The sequence below is a fragment of the Osmia bicornis genome, chromosome 2 (assembly GCF_907164935.1).
Source record: "Osmia bicornis bicornis chromosome 2, iOsmBic2.1, whole genome shotgun sequence".
Taxonomy (NCBI): domain Eukaryota; kingdom Metazoa; phylum Arthropoda; class Insecta; order Hymenoptera; family Megachilidae; genus Osmia; species Osmia bicornis.
Genome location: NC_060217.1, coordinates 14,002,075 through 14,019,777, shown reverse-complemented (window position 1 = coordinate 14,019,777; position 17,703 = coordinate 14,002,075). Strand labels below are relative to the sequence as shown.

The following is a 17,703-nucleotide window of genomic DNA, read 5'->3' as shown; positions in this document are numbered from 1 at the left end:
TACAGACATAACATCGATCGTTTCAAATTACTTGTCGTTCTACGTTACTTGTCAAATATTTTTCTTTTTTCGTATTCGAGGCTTTCATTAACGATTTCACTGGTTCAGGTCGGAGGTGACATTAATATTGGAAACTCACTACATCGATCAACTGCGAAAGTTTGAGCTTGATTTTAACGGTGAGGGCGTCTGTGACGTTGACCACTGGACGAACCAGCTTGTTGTAATTCGACAGGAGATCGTCGTACAGTCGCTTCGCGTCTGGATTTCCTGAGCATCCTGCGAAATATCAAAAGATCCTTAGTTGCTCAACGTTTCCATTCTGTTTCAATCAATCTAATTGATTTCGCTGGCACGGTTCGGAGCTATTATTTATCCTTTCCAAAGATTGTATTATCGGTGCTTTACGAGCTCCCTGGACCGATACCAGGATGGTTCATAATACGCGTCAACCTATACGGAACAACGCTAGCAACGATTTCAATTCTGAAGCGGTGCCAGATAATATTTACGGTATACATACCTTCTATGTAAAAAATTTAATTATATTTCTATAAACGATATTTTAAACGCGTATAACTCGGGAACCAGTCTCTGGTGAGAGAAATACCTATATGTAGTTAGGTTCGAGGGAATGATGGGTAAATTCGAAGGAACTACAGGAAAAGTTGATACGATATCGTTCGTAGTAAAACGAGACGAGGCTGGCAGAATCGATCGAACGAATCGTTTAAGCGATATCGCGGTGAAATAAATCTGTACGGTATGGTACGGTGTTATTTGAACTCGAATTAATTGATAGAGATCGAAGAAAAACCTAGTGACAATTAAACTCAACAAAAGTGAAATTATTTCAGAGTATAACAACGTTGTATCGTTGTGTCGTAATGGGATATCAGAGCAGAGAAAGTGGTGCTATCAAAGTCGACGAATCGGTCGGTGAAATTATAGCTTCGACGTAGTGGCCGTGGTTTAGCAATAAGAACGACCACTATATTACCTCGACGATATTGCGTTTCGCGCGAGACAGGATTGCTCGATGAGCCGGACATATCGAGAAATATTGAGCCTCGCGCGGACGTGGCAGACGTTTAAAAGACACTCGATTCGTCGTTCGAGTATATCCACTTATCCGTTGTTTATTTCGCGGAAAAAACGCCCAGCAACTTTTCCACTTGGGATCTCGAATGAGAGAACACAGAGAAGGCTGGGAAAGTTGGTCGGATCGATACGAGACACGAAGGAAGATGCGAATCGAATCGAATCAAATTAGATACCATAATATGTTGCGTGATCCAATAGTAGGTAAACTTACAAGTACAATTTTTCACTGGTTTATGCGTATTCGATACCAGTTTTCCTAGATTTTTGTTAAACTATTTAAAGTAAAAATTAATTGAACGCGTTATATTATAATATTATAGTTGGTCTAAAATTACTTAATTATTGCAATAATTACAGATAAACGATTCGTGTAGAAAGCGAGCGTAACTAGTGAGAACGAGACAAGTGGAACGAGACCACGTTTGGTCAGACGAGTAAAAGGCGAGTAAACCGCATCGCACCGCACCGCACCCCGCTACATCTAACTGGATAAGTAGAATGAAGTAACGTATAAACAGACGAGTGGAGTAAACCGGGCTAAGTAGAATGAGTCCGTGTTTACACGAGCAAGCGGAATGGGACGGTGCTTATAGAGATAAGTGGAATGAGCCTGTGCTTGTACGGGTAAGTAGAATAGGATTACCTTCTAATGATAAGTAAAACAGAATAGCGCGTGCTCGGACAAATATGATGTGACGATTATGTATCTGGTCAAACAAATTTAATACTTAAAACGTAAAAAGTATATCCCGTTTTGACTGATAAACACGCGAATTTGGTCTAGCTATAATCATTTTGGTCAAATTTACTTCCTCGTTATATTCTCGTTGACTCTATTTTCTCTAAACTCTAAACAATGTATTAAATTACCAATAACTTGGTTGTATCAATTTCACTCTGATTCACTCTGTTTACTGTAACTGAAAACCAGCCATTCTGTATATTTCAGTGAGAATTAATAGAAGAAATTGTAATTTATTTTACAATTCAATTATAAATGATATTGCCAAATATGATAGTTGAAATATTTTGTTTGTCTGACAAGCAAAAACGAGTAAACGTTTACACGTCGAAAATGTTGGCGAAAAAGACTGGGCATCGTCGGCTATTCTACACGATAAAACATTTACATCTGAATAGAAGAGAAGTGAGTATAGTTGATGCATATGCAGTAGAGTCGTTGCGCGATTATATTCGGCGGTTTATTGTCCAGAGATGATAGACTTCGTCATGGAGCTCAGCACAAATATACGAAATGGAACACGCGTTACCTGAGACCATTGCACGAATTCTGAATTGCATTCATAAAATTTTTACGCTACAATGCTACAACGCTAAATTGTATTTGATATAATTCGAAGAAACTCGCTGCAATATTAATGAAACGCAAGCAATTAAATAATTCAATAAGTACGTATCCATAAATTCTGAGTAAGCATCAAGCAGCAACACGACCGTCTTTAACTCGACCGATGATGTACCTAATACCGGTGAACAGTTATTGCTGGATAGATTTATTGAACTTACCTGATATGAGCACCAACACTATCCACATGATCCCCACCAGGCTCTTCATCATGTCATTGTGTCACGTCCAACTCATTTCTTCTCGCCTTCGTGCTCTCCGGACTCTTCAGGTTTACCACTGAAACAAGGAAAACGATGTTCGATTAAGTACGCGATGCGTCTTGAATAAGTACTAACAATTAGAGCGAAATACGTTTTTCCTGATTAATGGCACGATCAGTTGTCGCGAACCAATCGAACTTGTCGTTGTGACACCCATTCCTTTCCTTTTTCCTTTTTTCTTTTAATTATTATTATTATTATACATATATGATTAATTATTATATATGAATAATTTCAAGACTTTGTTTAAAAATCGTAAAATCGTAAGACACATACGACAAGAGGATTCAGAAGCAGGTACAAAGCGATGATTTATGAAGCGTGTAATTGCAATTCGCAGCGAAACACCGAGACTATTTTTACACCTATGATACGTTCATGCTAGATACGTATCAGTGATTAATTAACTTCAGTGGACATCGGTATGCTTTTTGTTCGAGCAGATAAGCGATTCAATTTTCCTTCCTGTCGGATTAATTTTATCGACGAACAAACACAGAAGCGCGATCTTTTTTTTTTCCAAGACACACCACGGGATTTGTCGGTCCGTTTATTCGTCGAATGGTCAAATAAATACTTGATTTGGAAAATTTGTAACATTTTAAACTGAACTGAACTGAACTGAACTGAACTGAACTGAACGGTGAATAATTTTTCTCGTAGAAAGAGACCCGATCGTCAATGGGAAAGAATAATCTCGATCGATGGTCAGTTCGGAGTAAAATTTGGAAACGAACAAACGTAGAAACGGTAATCGGTGTCCGGTTGATCCGTTTCAAGCTACCGCATCGTTCTGAGCCACGTGGACCGCAGAACTGTGGCTGCAGCGTTCGTGCGTTCACCACGGCCGCAGCGTTCTACATATGTATATCGTATAGCGGATACCGTGAAACTATACACACGATACAGCAAGGTAGATCGCAACGATCCTACCGAATTTCTCGCCCACTGCGGTTTCATATTTTTTTATTTATACGCTTACATAACGCTGCAGTGACCGTTTATAAACGCGTGTTGCAATGAAAAAAAAAAAGAATATAGAGAGACACGTGTGGTTGGCATTTTCCAACGCGTTAAATGTTCTACCATTTTTTTTTAAGAGATCTTTCTCGTTTATTTTGTACCTGGCTCGTCGTAATCCACTTACGAATATTAAAACATATGTATCGCGAACGAATCGTTGGTTTTAGATAGCGAATTTCATCTTCGCTTTCAAGTAATTTCTTCTTCCTTTCATCTACTTTGATGGTTGACAGATGTGTTTCTGCAGAGAAAGAGGTTGAAAGACAATTCGTAAAATTGTAAAATGTTACAGAGAGATTTCAGGGAGGAAGAGTACATAGTATATCATATGGCAGATGCATTCGAGCAAGCTGCTTTCGCCGTTAAAGGGTTAAAGCTCTCGTCACGCGTGGCTGACGGGACTCGAGCGAACGTAGCAGATAATTAGCCGGTCTCGAGGCACGAGACGAGTTCGGTACTTATCGATCGCCAACCACCACGTTGCAAAAATAACTTTTCCTCGCGAATCACATTTTACCCGCGATTCGTCTTCGAACAGACACGGTTTTTCCAACATCTATTTTCCACTTAAATACTTTAATTACATCACCTCGTCCATGTTAATCGACAACTTCCCTAGCAGAGAAATCCTCGAATAGAATTTCCTAAGGTCCCCCCTCCCCTTCCTTTTACAATCGATTGATTCTAACACATTAAGGAAGTTGAACGTTTCGGTTTCAGTGTTTAATAGGAATCAACTGTAATAGCCCACACCATCTCTGAGTATTATCCTTTGTAAACTAGCTGGTTCTAGTTTAAACATTTTCCTACGAACCAACTCGTTCGCATTCCTCTGATTCTCGGGTTCACGATTCGGTAAATCGCAAATAGGTAAATTCAAGAGGCATTCAACTAAAAGTGTTCCTCCGTTCGCGCTATTAAACCGTTCGGTTCGCACAAACATTCCAAGATTCCAAGATTCGATTTTACGCTATCTACCTATCGTTGCATCTTTGTATCTCGATGAAACGATAAATGAAACGATGCGTTTCATCCGCTAACGATAAGATCGCGGGCAACTTGTTGCTGAATAAATCCAACGGTTACCTTCATTAATTTTAATACGCTACTTTTCAAATTCAATTGGCCATACACCATTCTCTACCAACGTTTCCCAACTTTTCACGATTCCTCCTCGTTTTACAACATTTTCAACGATTCGCCCTTTTTAAACGTTTCTTTATTTAAAACATCGTTCGCGTGACTTTAAATAACGATTTAGATACTTTTTCTACGCAACCTATCGAAGAAACTTTTGGTGAAATTAAAAAAGAAGAAAGAAGAAAGAAGAAGAAAAAAACACGATTCTAATAATCGGCAATAATCTGGTGTAAAGTGAGAATGAAACTCGATCACGAATTTACCATTAAATCGGTGAAACCTCTCGAAACCTCTCGAAACCTCTCGAAACCTCTCGAAACCAGCTATCCGTAGTTGACCGGTGAAATAAGTTTTATGAATTTAATAATAGCGGCGCATCGCCCTCGGGAACAATTAAATGCAGCACCCCATTGTACAGCCGCAGTGCGGTTAAATATTACGATTAGTCGATTCTGAAAAAGTGTAAAATTTACAGATTCCTAGATCTGACATGAAAGAGGCGATATAACATGCTACATATTGTTGTCTTGTAGGTATCCTATAAATTCTCGACCAAAAGTCAGTAGTTTTTGTAAAGAAAAGCTCTTGACAGGTTGGAGAAAAATCGCTGGTGTGGTTGATTCATGCAGTATGCACCTGCCTATCCGACATCGCGGGAAATGCGAAGGAAAACACGTACCGCATCCATTTGCCTCATGGAAAATTAATTATCATCCGTTTCTGGGAACCTAGACCATGCCGTGTCTTCTCGAGTTCTCTCATCGAATAGACTAAACCATCTCATCGACTATTCTTCTTCCGTCTGTTTTCGTCAAATTGGATTTTTAACAAGGAATTGTTTCTTGTTAGAATAACTTTATTATTTTCTTGGTTAATCGCTCGATGTTTCCAAAGAGATTAAAAATAAAAACGCAATGGTGAAAAAGGCGCTTACCGGGCTGCCAACTTGTAATCACGATAGCTAAACGGAATATCGACAAGTTGTGGTCGATAGACGTTTTTTTTTTCTTTTTTTATTCTTCCTTTCGAGACACTGTGATGGATGAAGGTCTTAGGGCTGGAGCAATAGATCATCAGGCATCGGTCGATGAGACGAGTTGATTCGCGATTTACCTTTTATTCGCAGGTCGTACCTGAACGCAGATCGAACATGAATTCTTATTTGAAGAGAATCGAGAGAGAGCCAAGGGAAAGTGAAAGCTAGAACGAGACAAGGCGCTTTATATAAGATCTAATAAATATTCTATCAATATTCTAACACGAAAGTAAACGAACGAGGCTGACTGACGATGAGAAAGAAAGGAAAAGACATTCTCGCGTGGTGCGCGGCGCGTGGCGAGGTGAAATCGAGCAACGTGAAGGAAGAAAAGAAGGGAGATCCGTACGCGGATCTTCTTTATTCGTGGATAATTGAATATCAGAGGACGCGACAGTCAGATAGAAAGAGGCGATATTCTGTGGGAATCCTAGCATCCAGTATCCATCCTGGCCCAAGAGGAACCGATCGAAACTAGGCGATTCACGAGAGAATGCTTCTCGCCAATGGAATCAATTCAACTGCCGCGCCGCGCCGTACCGCGCCGGCTGGCTGGTTCGGTTCATGGAAAATTAAATATCCAAGCTTCTCCTCGTCCCTCGTTTCTTCGTACCTTGAGAAAATTTCCACGATTCTACCACGATAGAAGACGACGTCTTTGAGGTGATCCATCAGGTTTACCGTAAGGATCTGCTCGATTTTTCGCTAAAAATAACGTTCACAAAGGCTATTTCAAGTGAAATTCATTCGTCTTTATCTGCTCAATCTTTTTAAATTGTCTGAAAATTCTTTGATTCGCTGGTAGAACGGTGAATGGGATGTGTGATGGACCTGTCTCTTCTGTACCATTTTCCCTGCAGTAGATTTATGGTAGTTTTTTCAATATCGAAGAAAAATAAGAGTGGTTTAGAGTGATTGTTCGAATCGTTGGAACTGCGATGGTTGATTTTATTTGTGGTTACTCGGTGCACTGGTCTTTTAGAGAACTCTCGATGGACGACGGATATTTCTTTTCTTTCAGATATTTTTATTTCTCGAAGAAAAATAATATTTGGAATACTGTAATATACCTAATATCTAAACAATTATTGTATGCCAAGTTCGTGAAAATTAGAATTTCTTATGAAAACATTAACAAAACAAGTTTATGGAGTGTAGAAAATAAAAGGCATAGAATCGATGCAGGATTATGAAAGAGAAACGTGTTATGTCCCACAGAATACATAAGACTGAAATCGTTTGGCTGGTATCAAGGTGTATCATCTGCCACCCAATGGCGCAGAAACCTGTTCAACTGTAGAGAACGCGATAACGACGATTCTACGATACAAGAAAATCCTGCTTTGCATTCACCGACAAATTGCTGACCAAAGAAATCGTAACGCTCCGAGAACATAATCGTTCCAAGCACGAAATATTCCTGACTTTCACGACACATGTTTTTTCATTTACTTGACTTATCGTTAGTCGTTACACTTGTTGAAATCATTTTACCATCTTTCAAACTTCAAGTTTTAAATACTGTAGAGTAAGTAAACGCAATAAGAAAATACTTATCAAGGAAAAGCTGAAAAGTTCGTTCCTTTCACTGACAATGAAACGTATCCGTGCATCAGAACCCTTTTTCCCATTTCTTCCCAAAGTTCTTTCAATTTTCGCACCGCACGCGGCGGCGCGGCGGCGCGGCGGCGCGGCGGAGCGGCGCGGTGGTTCAAAGTTGGATGAAAAATGAATTCTATCGAAACGGTGCTTCGTTCATTTATTTGTCCGTTAGATGCAGCAATGAAAGAAAGGAGGCGACAACACGATAGTAACTCCCAAGGATTTACGATTTTCCGTAAATTGAGTTTCACCAGAGGACAGTACCGCGACAGATCGCTCCAATGAAAATGGAAATGGAAAACGTCGATGAAAAATAGACGCAGGATGGCTTTCGACGAGAAACAAACGAACGTTTCTAGCCTTCGACACAGAGGATTATAAGATATGTACATTGATATATTACGGTACGCATGCTAAAATAAGGAACAGGTCCTGAGAGATTACCTTGTTATGTGCGCCCTCGTGAAAAATTTACCTCACTTTTTCTTCGTTACCTGTTACTTGGGCCGCGATCTTATCGTTAGTATAACGACGAGTCAACAAAGAGAAAAAAGGCAAGCTTATGTAGCTTAAATAGCTTATCAAAGAAATTTGAAATATGAGTCAGTGTAATCGTATATGTAGAGCTAGCGTAAAGAAACAGAGACTCGAGGAAGGAAGAAGAGGAAAAGGTAAGGCAGATATGGTCGGTCGGTTTGCAAGTAGGTCGCATCTCACGGCTCAATATCACCGAATACTCTTTTGTGTCCTCTTCTAAATTGGGTTACGAGGGTGCCGCAACTGTTAGCTGCTGGCTGCGGCTTCTTCGCGGCATCGAGTCGCGGCTACCCAGAATTTCAATATGCCAATTTTTACGGACGATTCCCGGCTTTGTGTACATACACTGTCTCTTGAAACAGCCACGATTTTCATGATACAAATACTTTAGGAAGGTGCCTGAAAAGCGAACAGACTGCGGATTGTCCAATCTTTCAACTGCTAATAAAATACTGTTGCGTAAAGCTTGTCAAAACTCGACGACCAACTGTGTAAGTCTGACTGAGTGTCATCAATCTTCGCCAAGTTAAAACCGAACAAAGAACGATCCTGAGACTGAACGTTCCCCTTATTCTTTACCCTCTATTTTACGCCTCGAGACTCTGACAAATTATTTACATTTCTATATTAGATAGTGTTCACCGACGAAGAAAGAAGAGAAGAAAACGTAGAAGAAATCGATAGGAACAACGTACATACGTTGAGTTATAATTTTCTTTTCTTTTCTTTTTTCCTCTTTATTATTTTACTTTTAGAAATAATACGGGAAAAAGTTTGGACGCGAACGGATCGAATAAAGCGACAATTGGATCGTTGAAAACTGAGTTTTCGGAACCAGTCGATGCACAATTAGCAGGTCGAAGTTTAACTTGCAAATATGGAGACGGGAACGCCGCCGCGCCGCGCCGCGCCGGGTCAGATCGATTCGTTTCCGAGCGTCCAATTAATTCCCGCTCACGGAAATTCCACGAGCATGACGGGTCGTCAAATTCAATTTCGCAGCAGCCTGACGCTGCTCGTTGATGATCCATCTATCTGTCCCTCATACAAGGGAATAGAATCTTATTTTAATGAGCTGCGTCGCTTCGAAATAAAGAACCATTCGACCATTACTAAATCTCTTTGATTATTTTGGCCGAAAACTCGTAGCAAAAAGATTGTTAATCCAAACACCCTGGTCAACACCGTCCGTCCAAGTGAACAGTTTGAAAGGGAAAGAAAAAAAGTTAGAAAAATGTGCGAACCGAATTCTCGCGCAAAGCTGGCCGGATATCGTGAAACAGCTCGGATGAGAGGAACGCGTTGCGAACCATATACCAGAAGAAAAATCAGTTTTACGCCGTCTCGGCCAACTTCTTTCCTCGTACATACATAGGTATATGTATAGGTATGTATAACAATGAAAGGACTCGCTCGCGAGAAAATTTACCGTGCTTTTCTGACCGTAGCGTAAGTACGTCTTCTTTCTACATACTTATAAAAATAACATCATATTTTGCAAAGTATGAACAGTAACTTTAATATAATAGTTGGCAAGTTTCTAGGAAACTTGCAGAAAAATCACGTGCAAGTAAGAGCGTTACATTTTCATAGTATTTACGTGGTTGAACAAGCGTCTCACAATTTTCACTGGTGAAAGAAAAGAAGTTTAAAGATTAAAAGTTAACTCGTCGTTTGTAGAATAGACGCGTTTTCAAGGCGCGTTATTTAAATTTTTAAGGAAAGGAAAGGGTAAAGGCTCGCTACGGATGTATATCTCGACAGCAAGAAGATGCATTATTCCTTTGGCGAAGGTAACAGATTTTCGCCTCTTACTGGATAAGGATACGATATCAAATATTTACGAAGGCAAACTTCGTCGCCTTCGTTCGTGAAGGGGTACGCGTGTCACCTTCGGTTGACAAGAGGACGAGAAGCTTAAACTTTCAAGCCGTGTAACTACTACCAGGTCACCAGAAGTTACAGCTACGCGACTGACTTTCACGCTTTTCGCTATACCTTTTCACCGGGAATAATGGAAAACAAGTAAGAAAAAGGAGGCGAACCTTACCAGAATAACCGTTTTTGAATGAGATGCAAGTTCATTACTAACCCTATTGAAATGTTGAAAAAGGAAGAAAAAGTAGTAGTAGTAGTAGTAGTTGGTGTCGATTAAAAAAGACGGCGAGGATCGTCGGCTCTATTTTCATCATCGACGAAACGGAGGAATAATGAATCTCCGTACGATCGAAAATAATCCCACGTAATCGCGATCAATGTACAACGCGACCCGTAGCTTTGCACCGCGGAAAAGGTCATTCATTCCGCGAGGATTACTTCATTCCTCGACTTTCGACCCAGTTAAATTCCGTGTCCGTTCAATTGAAAATCCCCAATACGTTCGAGGTCCCCTCCCGTTCGACACCAGGAACGTATTCGAAGGTCCTTCCACATCCCCCATCCCTATATCACGATTCTGTCCTGGAATTCGAAGGCCATTCTGAACATGCACACACGTGCATCTATGCCTTTATGCGGACTAGCTTCATCCAATAAACGACCACCATGCAACCATCAATAATTTTGTCTATGTTAAAATATTTCATTCACCCACTTTTCCTCAATATTTTCTATTCTGTTGATAATAAAATTACGATAAGCGGTCACCTTCAATTTTAAATTGCAATTTTTCACAAGAAGCGCATGCTCGATTGGCAAACGATACAAGAACAGCAGGAAGTAGGATTAGTTTCGTGTCGAATGACCACTGGTAGATCGGAACGTGGACAAGACGGTGATCGGTTGAGGAAATTTGCCAAACAGCCGGGAATCGTCGTCAAGTTGCAACTGCGAAAACGAGCAACTAACTGGTGCGGCGCGGCGCGGCGCGGCGCGGCGTGGCGAACGAGATACATACATACATATTGTATATCCGGGATGGTTGGCTACGTTTAATTGGACAATATTTGCCGAACGCGTGTAATCACCTGTTGCACGCAGGAAGCACGCGTTAATAGCGGCCAGGCGAAATAAATTCTCGTCGGATGGTAGGTAAGTGAGGCGCAGTCCACGACGTAAATGCTCGTGTCGGTTCAGAAGAACTACTTATTGCAATTTGGTGTGAAATAAATGGTAGAAAAATAGTTATGAAATATGTAATACGTCTGTAAATGGCGAAAAGAGCTATCCGAATAGCAAGTCCATTCGATATTCTTCCCTTGGCTACCAAAATATTCGAGCGAGAGAAAAGAGAAATAAGAAGGAAGAAAGGGGGTGGGTTGAAGCACGTCTTCGTGTTGTTAGAGTAGACATTAACGGGAGTATTTCTTAATTAGTGGGAAGCCTGGAAGGAGCTGTCCCGAGCCAAGTCAGCCACTCCCTCGATGCCGAGCCCCTCGCAACCTCGCAACCTCGCAATCGTAGATCACGATTTGCTTCAAGTGTCTCAAGTTCCTTAAGGTCGATGGAAAAACTTGTTCGAACGTTGCTTGGCTACAGTGATATTAATCATACGACTTAATGCCGTAGATGTAAAGAGCTTTCGAGCAGATTGTAGGTACGCTCTATAAATAATACGAAACGTTCAGAATATGTATGTATTATACAAAGAAGCAACGACGACGGACCAAGTATAGATGCTGCTAAACTTTGTCTGATTTCTTCCATTCTCATTTTAACAATTAAACAATCGTGCGGTAGATAAATTTCTGGTAAAACCGGCAGATCAGAAGGATTCCGTTAATTAAACGAAGAACCGATATGGCCGGGGCAAACGGAGATATGTACTTACTTACTTGGGTAGCCATCGGGAAATAAATAGCAGGGGTTACGGAAATTACGAGATATCCGCCGACAGGAATTCGGCGTAACTCGTATATTAACCCCTGAGGAAAACCAACGAAGCCAACGAAACTTCTCGATAATATATACCTGTTTCGCGTGCGAAACATCAACGATAACAAAACCAGGAAACTGTAGTTAATAAACTTCTAGTTAATAAACCTGACCGAAAACCTTGTACAACGATCGCGAAACATCACCGCATTGAAATTTCAATGTAGGTATATGTATATGTACAACGGAATCGCGTTGAAATTATATTCACGATTGAGATTAACGTTCGACTACAGCTACGCGATAATGAAAATCCAACCTTTTAATACTGGGGTCCGCTGGATATCGCGAGAAAGAAAGCGAAAAAAGAAGAAAAAAAAAAAAAAGAACAGCCAACGAGAAACGAGTACATACTTACAATTAGTTGCGCTGGAGTAGAAAATAGAATGCAGCAGCTTTGTATTCAATTGTTTCGTCTAAACGGAAAAGTTTAGCCATGCTAGAGTACTATGCCCGAAAAAAAAACTCTCTCCCTCTCTCCATCCATTTTGTAATCAACTGCCTCTGATCGATGGCAACCATCGAAAAAAAAGTTGGATCAACGAATAAAGGGCAGGACCAATAAAGCGTATATTGGAAAATTTGAAATTATATTAAAACGCGATAAGAAAAGAAAATCAAAGCAGAGAAAAAAATGATGAAATAGAATAGTATCTAATCTAGGATTGTCTATCGTGTAGATGATATCGGTTTCAGGCTTCATGGTTGGCGTCGTCGATTGCTCGGCAATTTTGCATATCGATCGCCAGAGGCTATTATTTGAACGTCAACACCGAAAAGCTCGTTTTTCTACACTCTCATTGATGGACCAACGGATCGATCTGTCAATCTGTCGATCAGTCGCTCAGTCGCTCAGTCGCTCAATCTCGATGTGACGAACCGTGAAACTTCCTTCCATAAACACTTGTTATTCCTCTCGTTAAACGAGACACATTTTTTTTCAATCATATATGTAGATATTTTTTCATCAAATGGGGAATGATTAATTTTGTTGGTTTCTATCATAAAAAGGTGATAATCACCTTTTGATACAGCTCAATAAAATTTAAAATAAATGAAACGCGAAAAACAGATTTTGGTTTCACAAAAAGCTAGGAGCTGACTACATATTTTGAACTCTCAGAATGGTGATCTACCAAGATTCGCGTTGTTTCAAAGGTTTTATTAAAAAAAAAAGAAAAGAAAAGAAAAGAAAAGAAAAGAAAAATGGTGTGCGAATCAGTGTCCATTTTTTTCTCCAGTCAAATACTGGGAGAGCTAACGCGATAAGGTGATGCTGACGTGGTGATAAGGAGACCCCGATTGGGTGAGATCGCGTGCTCGACAGAATACGGGCCACGAAACGTAATGTTATCAGAGGCACAACAGCTGCACTAAATTTTTTTCGCCGACAGTTCCACTTTTCGAAACGATAATTCGGCACACCGCACGCTAAACCCGATGCCCTTATTAAATAATATCAAATAGTTTGCTAACCGCGTAAGCGTGTGCGTTTAGTGAACAAAATTCCAAAGATTTCCCTTTTCTCAGAATCCATATATGTACATATGTACATATGTACATACACAGGTACCTATTCCAAATCTCGTGACATCTTCATCGTTCGCGTAGGTAGCCTAATTTTTAAATGACTTGAAAACTCGTGTATTCCAGTTGTTGCGACACATGTCTAAACCAACCAATAGCGAAAATGAAGGAATTGCAAAGGATGAAGGGAGATCGAGTCGCAACAAGAGAAGGAAGAAAGAAATTGCCCAGAAGCAATCTCTTGATGGATTTTCTGATTAAATGTCCCACGCAGCAAAGCACTCGGGGAGATGTATATTTTTTCATATATAATATTCAATAATTCGGTCCAACAACAATTTCTTTCCGCTCGTCCTCGTACGACGCGCCGCGCCGCGCCGCGCCGCGCCGATGTCTTTTTCTACGCTCCCTTTGACGTTAAAACACCACCACCAACTTCAGAGTTAAATGAAATAAAAATTGAGTATTCGAGGTCTGAACTGCTTTTGAAACATCCTGTATATACATACAAGCCTGCACCGGGAGGTACCCGTTCATAAAAGATTAGAAGCGTCGCGCGTCGAAGCAATAGAAATGAAAAAGAGATAAAATAGGTTTATCAGGCTGACAGAAAATAAGAGAGAAGATCAATGAAATATTCATGAGATTAATCGTGAATTCAGGCTGACATTTCGAGCGTAATTTACTCGATAGAAACGATCTCGTCTCGTCTCATCGTTTTTCTTCCTTCTCGTATCTACTTCACTTTTCCGGGACGTTTTCTCGAAACTTCCAAGTTTGAGAGAAAACGTCGAGAAACTGCGGTTTGCACAACGCGACGGTAAAAGTTATGTAACTATTCTGAACAAGCACAGCCGACTTGAATATTTATTAATAATGTAGCATCTAAAGTCGAAAAGATAGGTAAACTTAAATAAATAGTTTAGGAAAGAAAATTTCACAGCCTCCGTGGCGCAATGGGCTAGCGCGTTCGGCTGTTAACCGAAAGGTTGGTGGTTCGAGCCCACCCGGGGGCGTGTGTTATTTTTTAACCAATCTTTTGAAAAAAATTCTGCTTTTTATAGATACACATTAGGATTACACGATACATAATTTAATAATCTAATATATACACTTACGATTTAATTATTAATGTATGTTATGACTTTTACAGATGCTTGTAATAAAGAGAAATACAATCACTTTGGTATGATAAGCATATGCAAATTTCATCAATCGTTTATTGTTCAATAATATTTTTTTTATTTAAAAAACGTGGTGGTTTTTCCAAAATTCTACAAATCCGTCGCAGATAGTTCTTTTAGCTTCCGCCAGAGGTCTACGAAGGAAAACGGATTCTCGCAACTGAAATGACACTGGCAAGCTAATATCTTGAACGACGAGAATTTTCTAGTCAGTCATTCAGTAGGTGTACTACTGATCACTTTAGCAAGTGATGAATGTCGGAGATGAATCACTGATTAAACTCCGCTCCCTGACTTCCATCATTATCGCAACGACGGTTGTCAGAGGATTTTCTGATGCTAAATTTTTTTTTATTTTATAGACGTTTGTAAATTATAAATAAATAAATAAATAAATTAAATTTAAATTTAAATAACAATAATGGAATTATTCTGTTCATTTATTCCTCTATCGCATTGCAGCAGCGGCAAGGATTCGACGCGATAACTTTGTTGATCGGTCTTTCTTGACAACTCGTTGAAATTTTAAATACGAAAAATTGTACGACTATCTTAAAAATAATTCACTGTTCGAAAAATGCACCATCAACATGGCCAAATCATCTTCACTTTTCTCATCGTTTCTTGGTTGAGATTTTTCTCGTTTGATCTCGAATATTTCACGCTCGGTCGGTTCGCAGTCAGCAAGATCGGACTTGCTTTTTTGATGCTTCCTCTCTTCACAACTAATTTGCACTTCGAAAGGTTCTGGCTTCTAGAAAAGATTCCAGGTCGAGAAACAATGAGATTATCGACGATCCGGCTCGTTTCCTGCTCGAACGGCTCGATAATGCGATCATTTTTCCAGATTTTTAAGCGAATTTGCGTCGTTTAGCAAAATTCTTTTGACTCATGATCAAAATAACAAAAGACGAATGAATGAACGAACCCAATAATTTATTATTGATGAGTTAACCATTTTTAAAATCGAACGATTCTCATTGAAGCAATGCTAGATCGTTTCGTGATATTTTAGTTGGTCATAAAAAACTGGCAAACAATAATTTTCTCGAACGTTTTCTGGAAGGTGGTCGTGGAAATGACTTTAATCGCATCTTGGATGCCGCAGGATGCTTTAGCGCCCTCAGGATACCATTATCGTAAATTAGTTCGCTTCAAAGTTGCTTCAAACAGCGAGTGTTGTTGTTGTTGTTGTTGTTGTTGTTGTTGCTGTTGTTGTTGGACTAGCCCGTCTCGGGGTCGTTGTCTTAATTTCGTTCTAGTTTCTTTGTGCGCATACAGGAACTAATTATACTATTATCGATATAAATGCTTGGAAAGTTTCCAAACTTTTCACAATGCCCATTTCAATGTATTCTTGTAAATTTATCTTACAATTAGAGGAAAAATATATTTCTTCCTTTTCGTCTATTCATCGAATACACGTGATAAATAAAAGAAGATAATTAATTAATTTGAAAGGCAAGCCTGACGTTTCTCAACTTTCTCAACAACTAAGATGTTTACCGCTTCGTTTAAGTGTTTTAGCTGGCAAGAATGTTTCTCATCTTGAAGAGGCGCAACTTGTCTCTTTATCCGTAGGTACTACATATTATGTAGAACCACGTGGAACAGCACTCGTCAACCGTGCAGAGTTTGCCCGTTCCTCGGATAACGAGATGAACTTTCGGTTACTCCGCAGGTAGGTCTAGATGATACATGGATCATTAGGGAAACTTGAAACTAGTCTTTCAGTTCTGATTCGCGGCCGGCTTGATTATAATCTTGCTTGCACTCTGTTACTCATATATGTATGTACATATATGTATACCGTATTGAGACCTCCTTCTCCTTCTTCTATTTCTTCTTGTTTGTCAATTATAGAATTTCCGATAAAAGGAAACGAAATAATTTTATTGTTGTTACAGATCGATAGCTCGTCATTCTTCTCTGTCGATGAGAGATGCACGCTGCTGGTCTCGTTTTAATTTCAATTCCGTTCTTTCTTCCGATAGGCGACCACTAAAGAAACTAAAGAAACTAAAGAAACTAAAGAAACTAAAGAAAAAGAGAAATTCTCGAGGAAGCGGTAGACAGGTCGGGAACAAGCTGATAACTCGAGCGTAAATATTCAGAGCGGATAGAAAAGTTCCCTTCCTCTTTCACGCTTTTCCTCGCGCCACCTCCACTCGCCTCTTTATGAACATCCTGTTAAATTTACTCGACCGAACCATCCACCTCGAAACTTCCAACGATCCAGCGACCTGTGATTCGTCCTCGGCGTTTTTCAACGCCTCCTTCTGGCGACAAAACCATCTAGAGTTGGAAAAGAAAGAGCCTATCTTTCTGAACACGAACAATTTTTCATTCTTAACCTTAACGTTCTTAACGTTTTTAACGACCACGTGATAACCTACGACTGATAACGTGTCACTGAAATTAGTTCAGAAGGTATTCGAATCGAAATTTTTAAATTACAATAATTAAAATTAATTTCTTTTTTCTTTCCTCTTTAATGGCTAACAATTACTTTTTCAAGGAAAGTAACGATCGTTACGATGTTCGTTTCGCGTTGAAACGATGGTGATCGCAGTGGAATAATTAAAACGCTCGTTTCTAAAGTTTTCAGATTGAAATTACTTCCGTTTACGCGAAATGTAGTAATCGAAAATCAACTTTAAAATCGGCATATCTCGACTGGTCATTTGCAGGGCATTTCTTTTCGCGATTTCCTATAAGAAGCCCGATCTCGTTTTCCATTAAAAACTCATCGTTTCGACACTTTGCTTCCAGCCAGAAGATGAAATTATTTCCCACCTCGATGAGCGCGATCGAATCAAAGGCAAAACTTTGTCCCGTCCTTTGTCCTGACGGCGCGGCGCGGCGGCGCGCAGCGTACTTGAAATCCGATTCTTCGAATAAAACATTGGCCAGACTGGTCAATTATTCTCGCGAACCACGAAAAAATGGGATTCGCGAACGCTGCTCCTGACAAGTGATTAATCCTTTCGTTGGCAAAGAAAAGCTCCTCACGGGCTAGAGAATTTCCTCAGTCCAGCTAACTATTGT

General features: G+C 39.9%; 1 protein-coding gene and 1 non-coding gene across 6 annotated transcripts in view; one reads left to right on the top strand and one right to left on the bottom strand.

Moving 5' to 3' along the window:
* The window catches only part of LOC114875861 (acetylcholine receptor subunit alpha-like), a 40,603-nt gene that overhangs the window by 9,179 nt on the left and 13,721 nt on the right, over positions 1 to 17,703 (bottom strand). For 3 of the 5 annotated variants that reach the window (XM_029186643.2, XM_029186644.2, XM_029186651.2), the window contains exons 3-4: positions 2,632 to 2,749; positions 140 to 279 (exon numbers count right to left, since the gene is read on the bottom strand). In XM_029186643.2, the coding sequence (XP_029042476.1) occupies positions 140 to 279; positions 2,632 to 2,683 (192 nt within the window). In that variant the 5' untranslated portion in view covers positions 2,684 to 2,749. Of the gene's footprint in view, positions 1 to 48; positions 280 to 2,631; positions 2,750 to 17,703 lie in introns of those variants that run through there. The other 2 variants (XM_029186648.2, XM_029186645.2) reach the window with 2 other exon arrangements.
* On the top strand, positions 14,414 to 14,487 carry Trnan-guu. Its single transcript has one exon. It is a non-coding gene; the product is annotated as a tRNA-Asn (tRNA).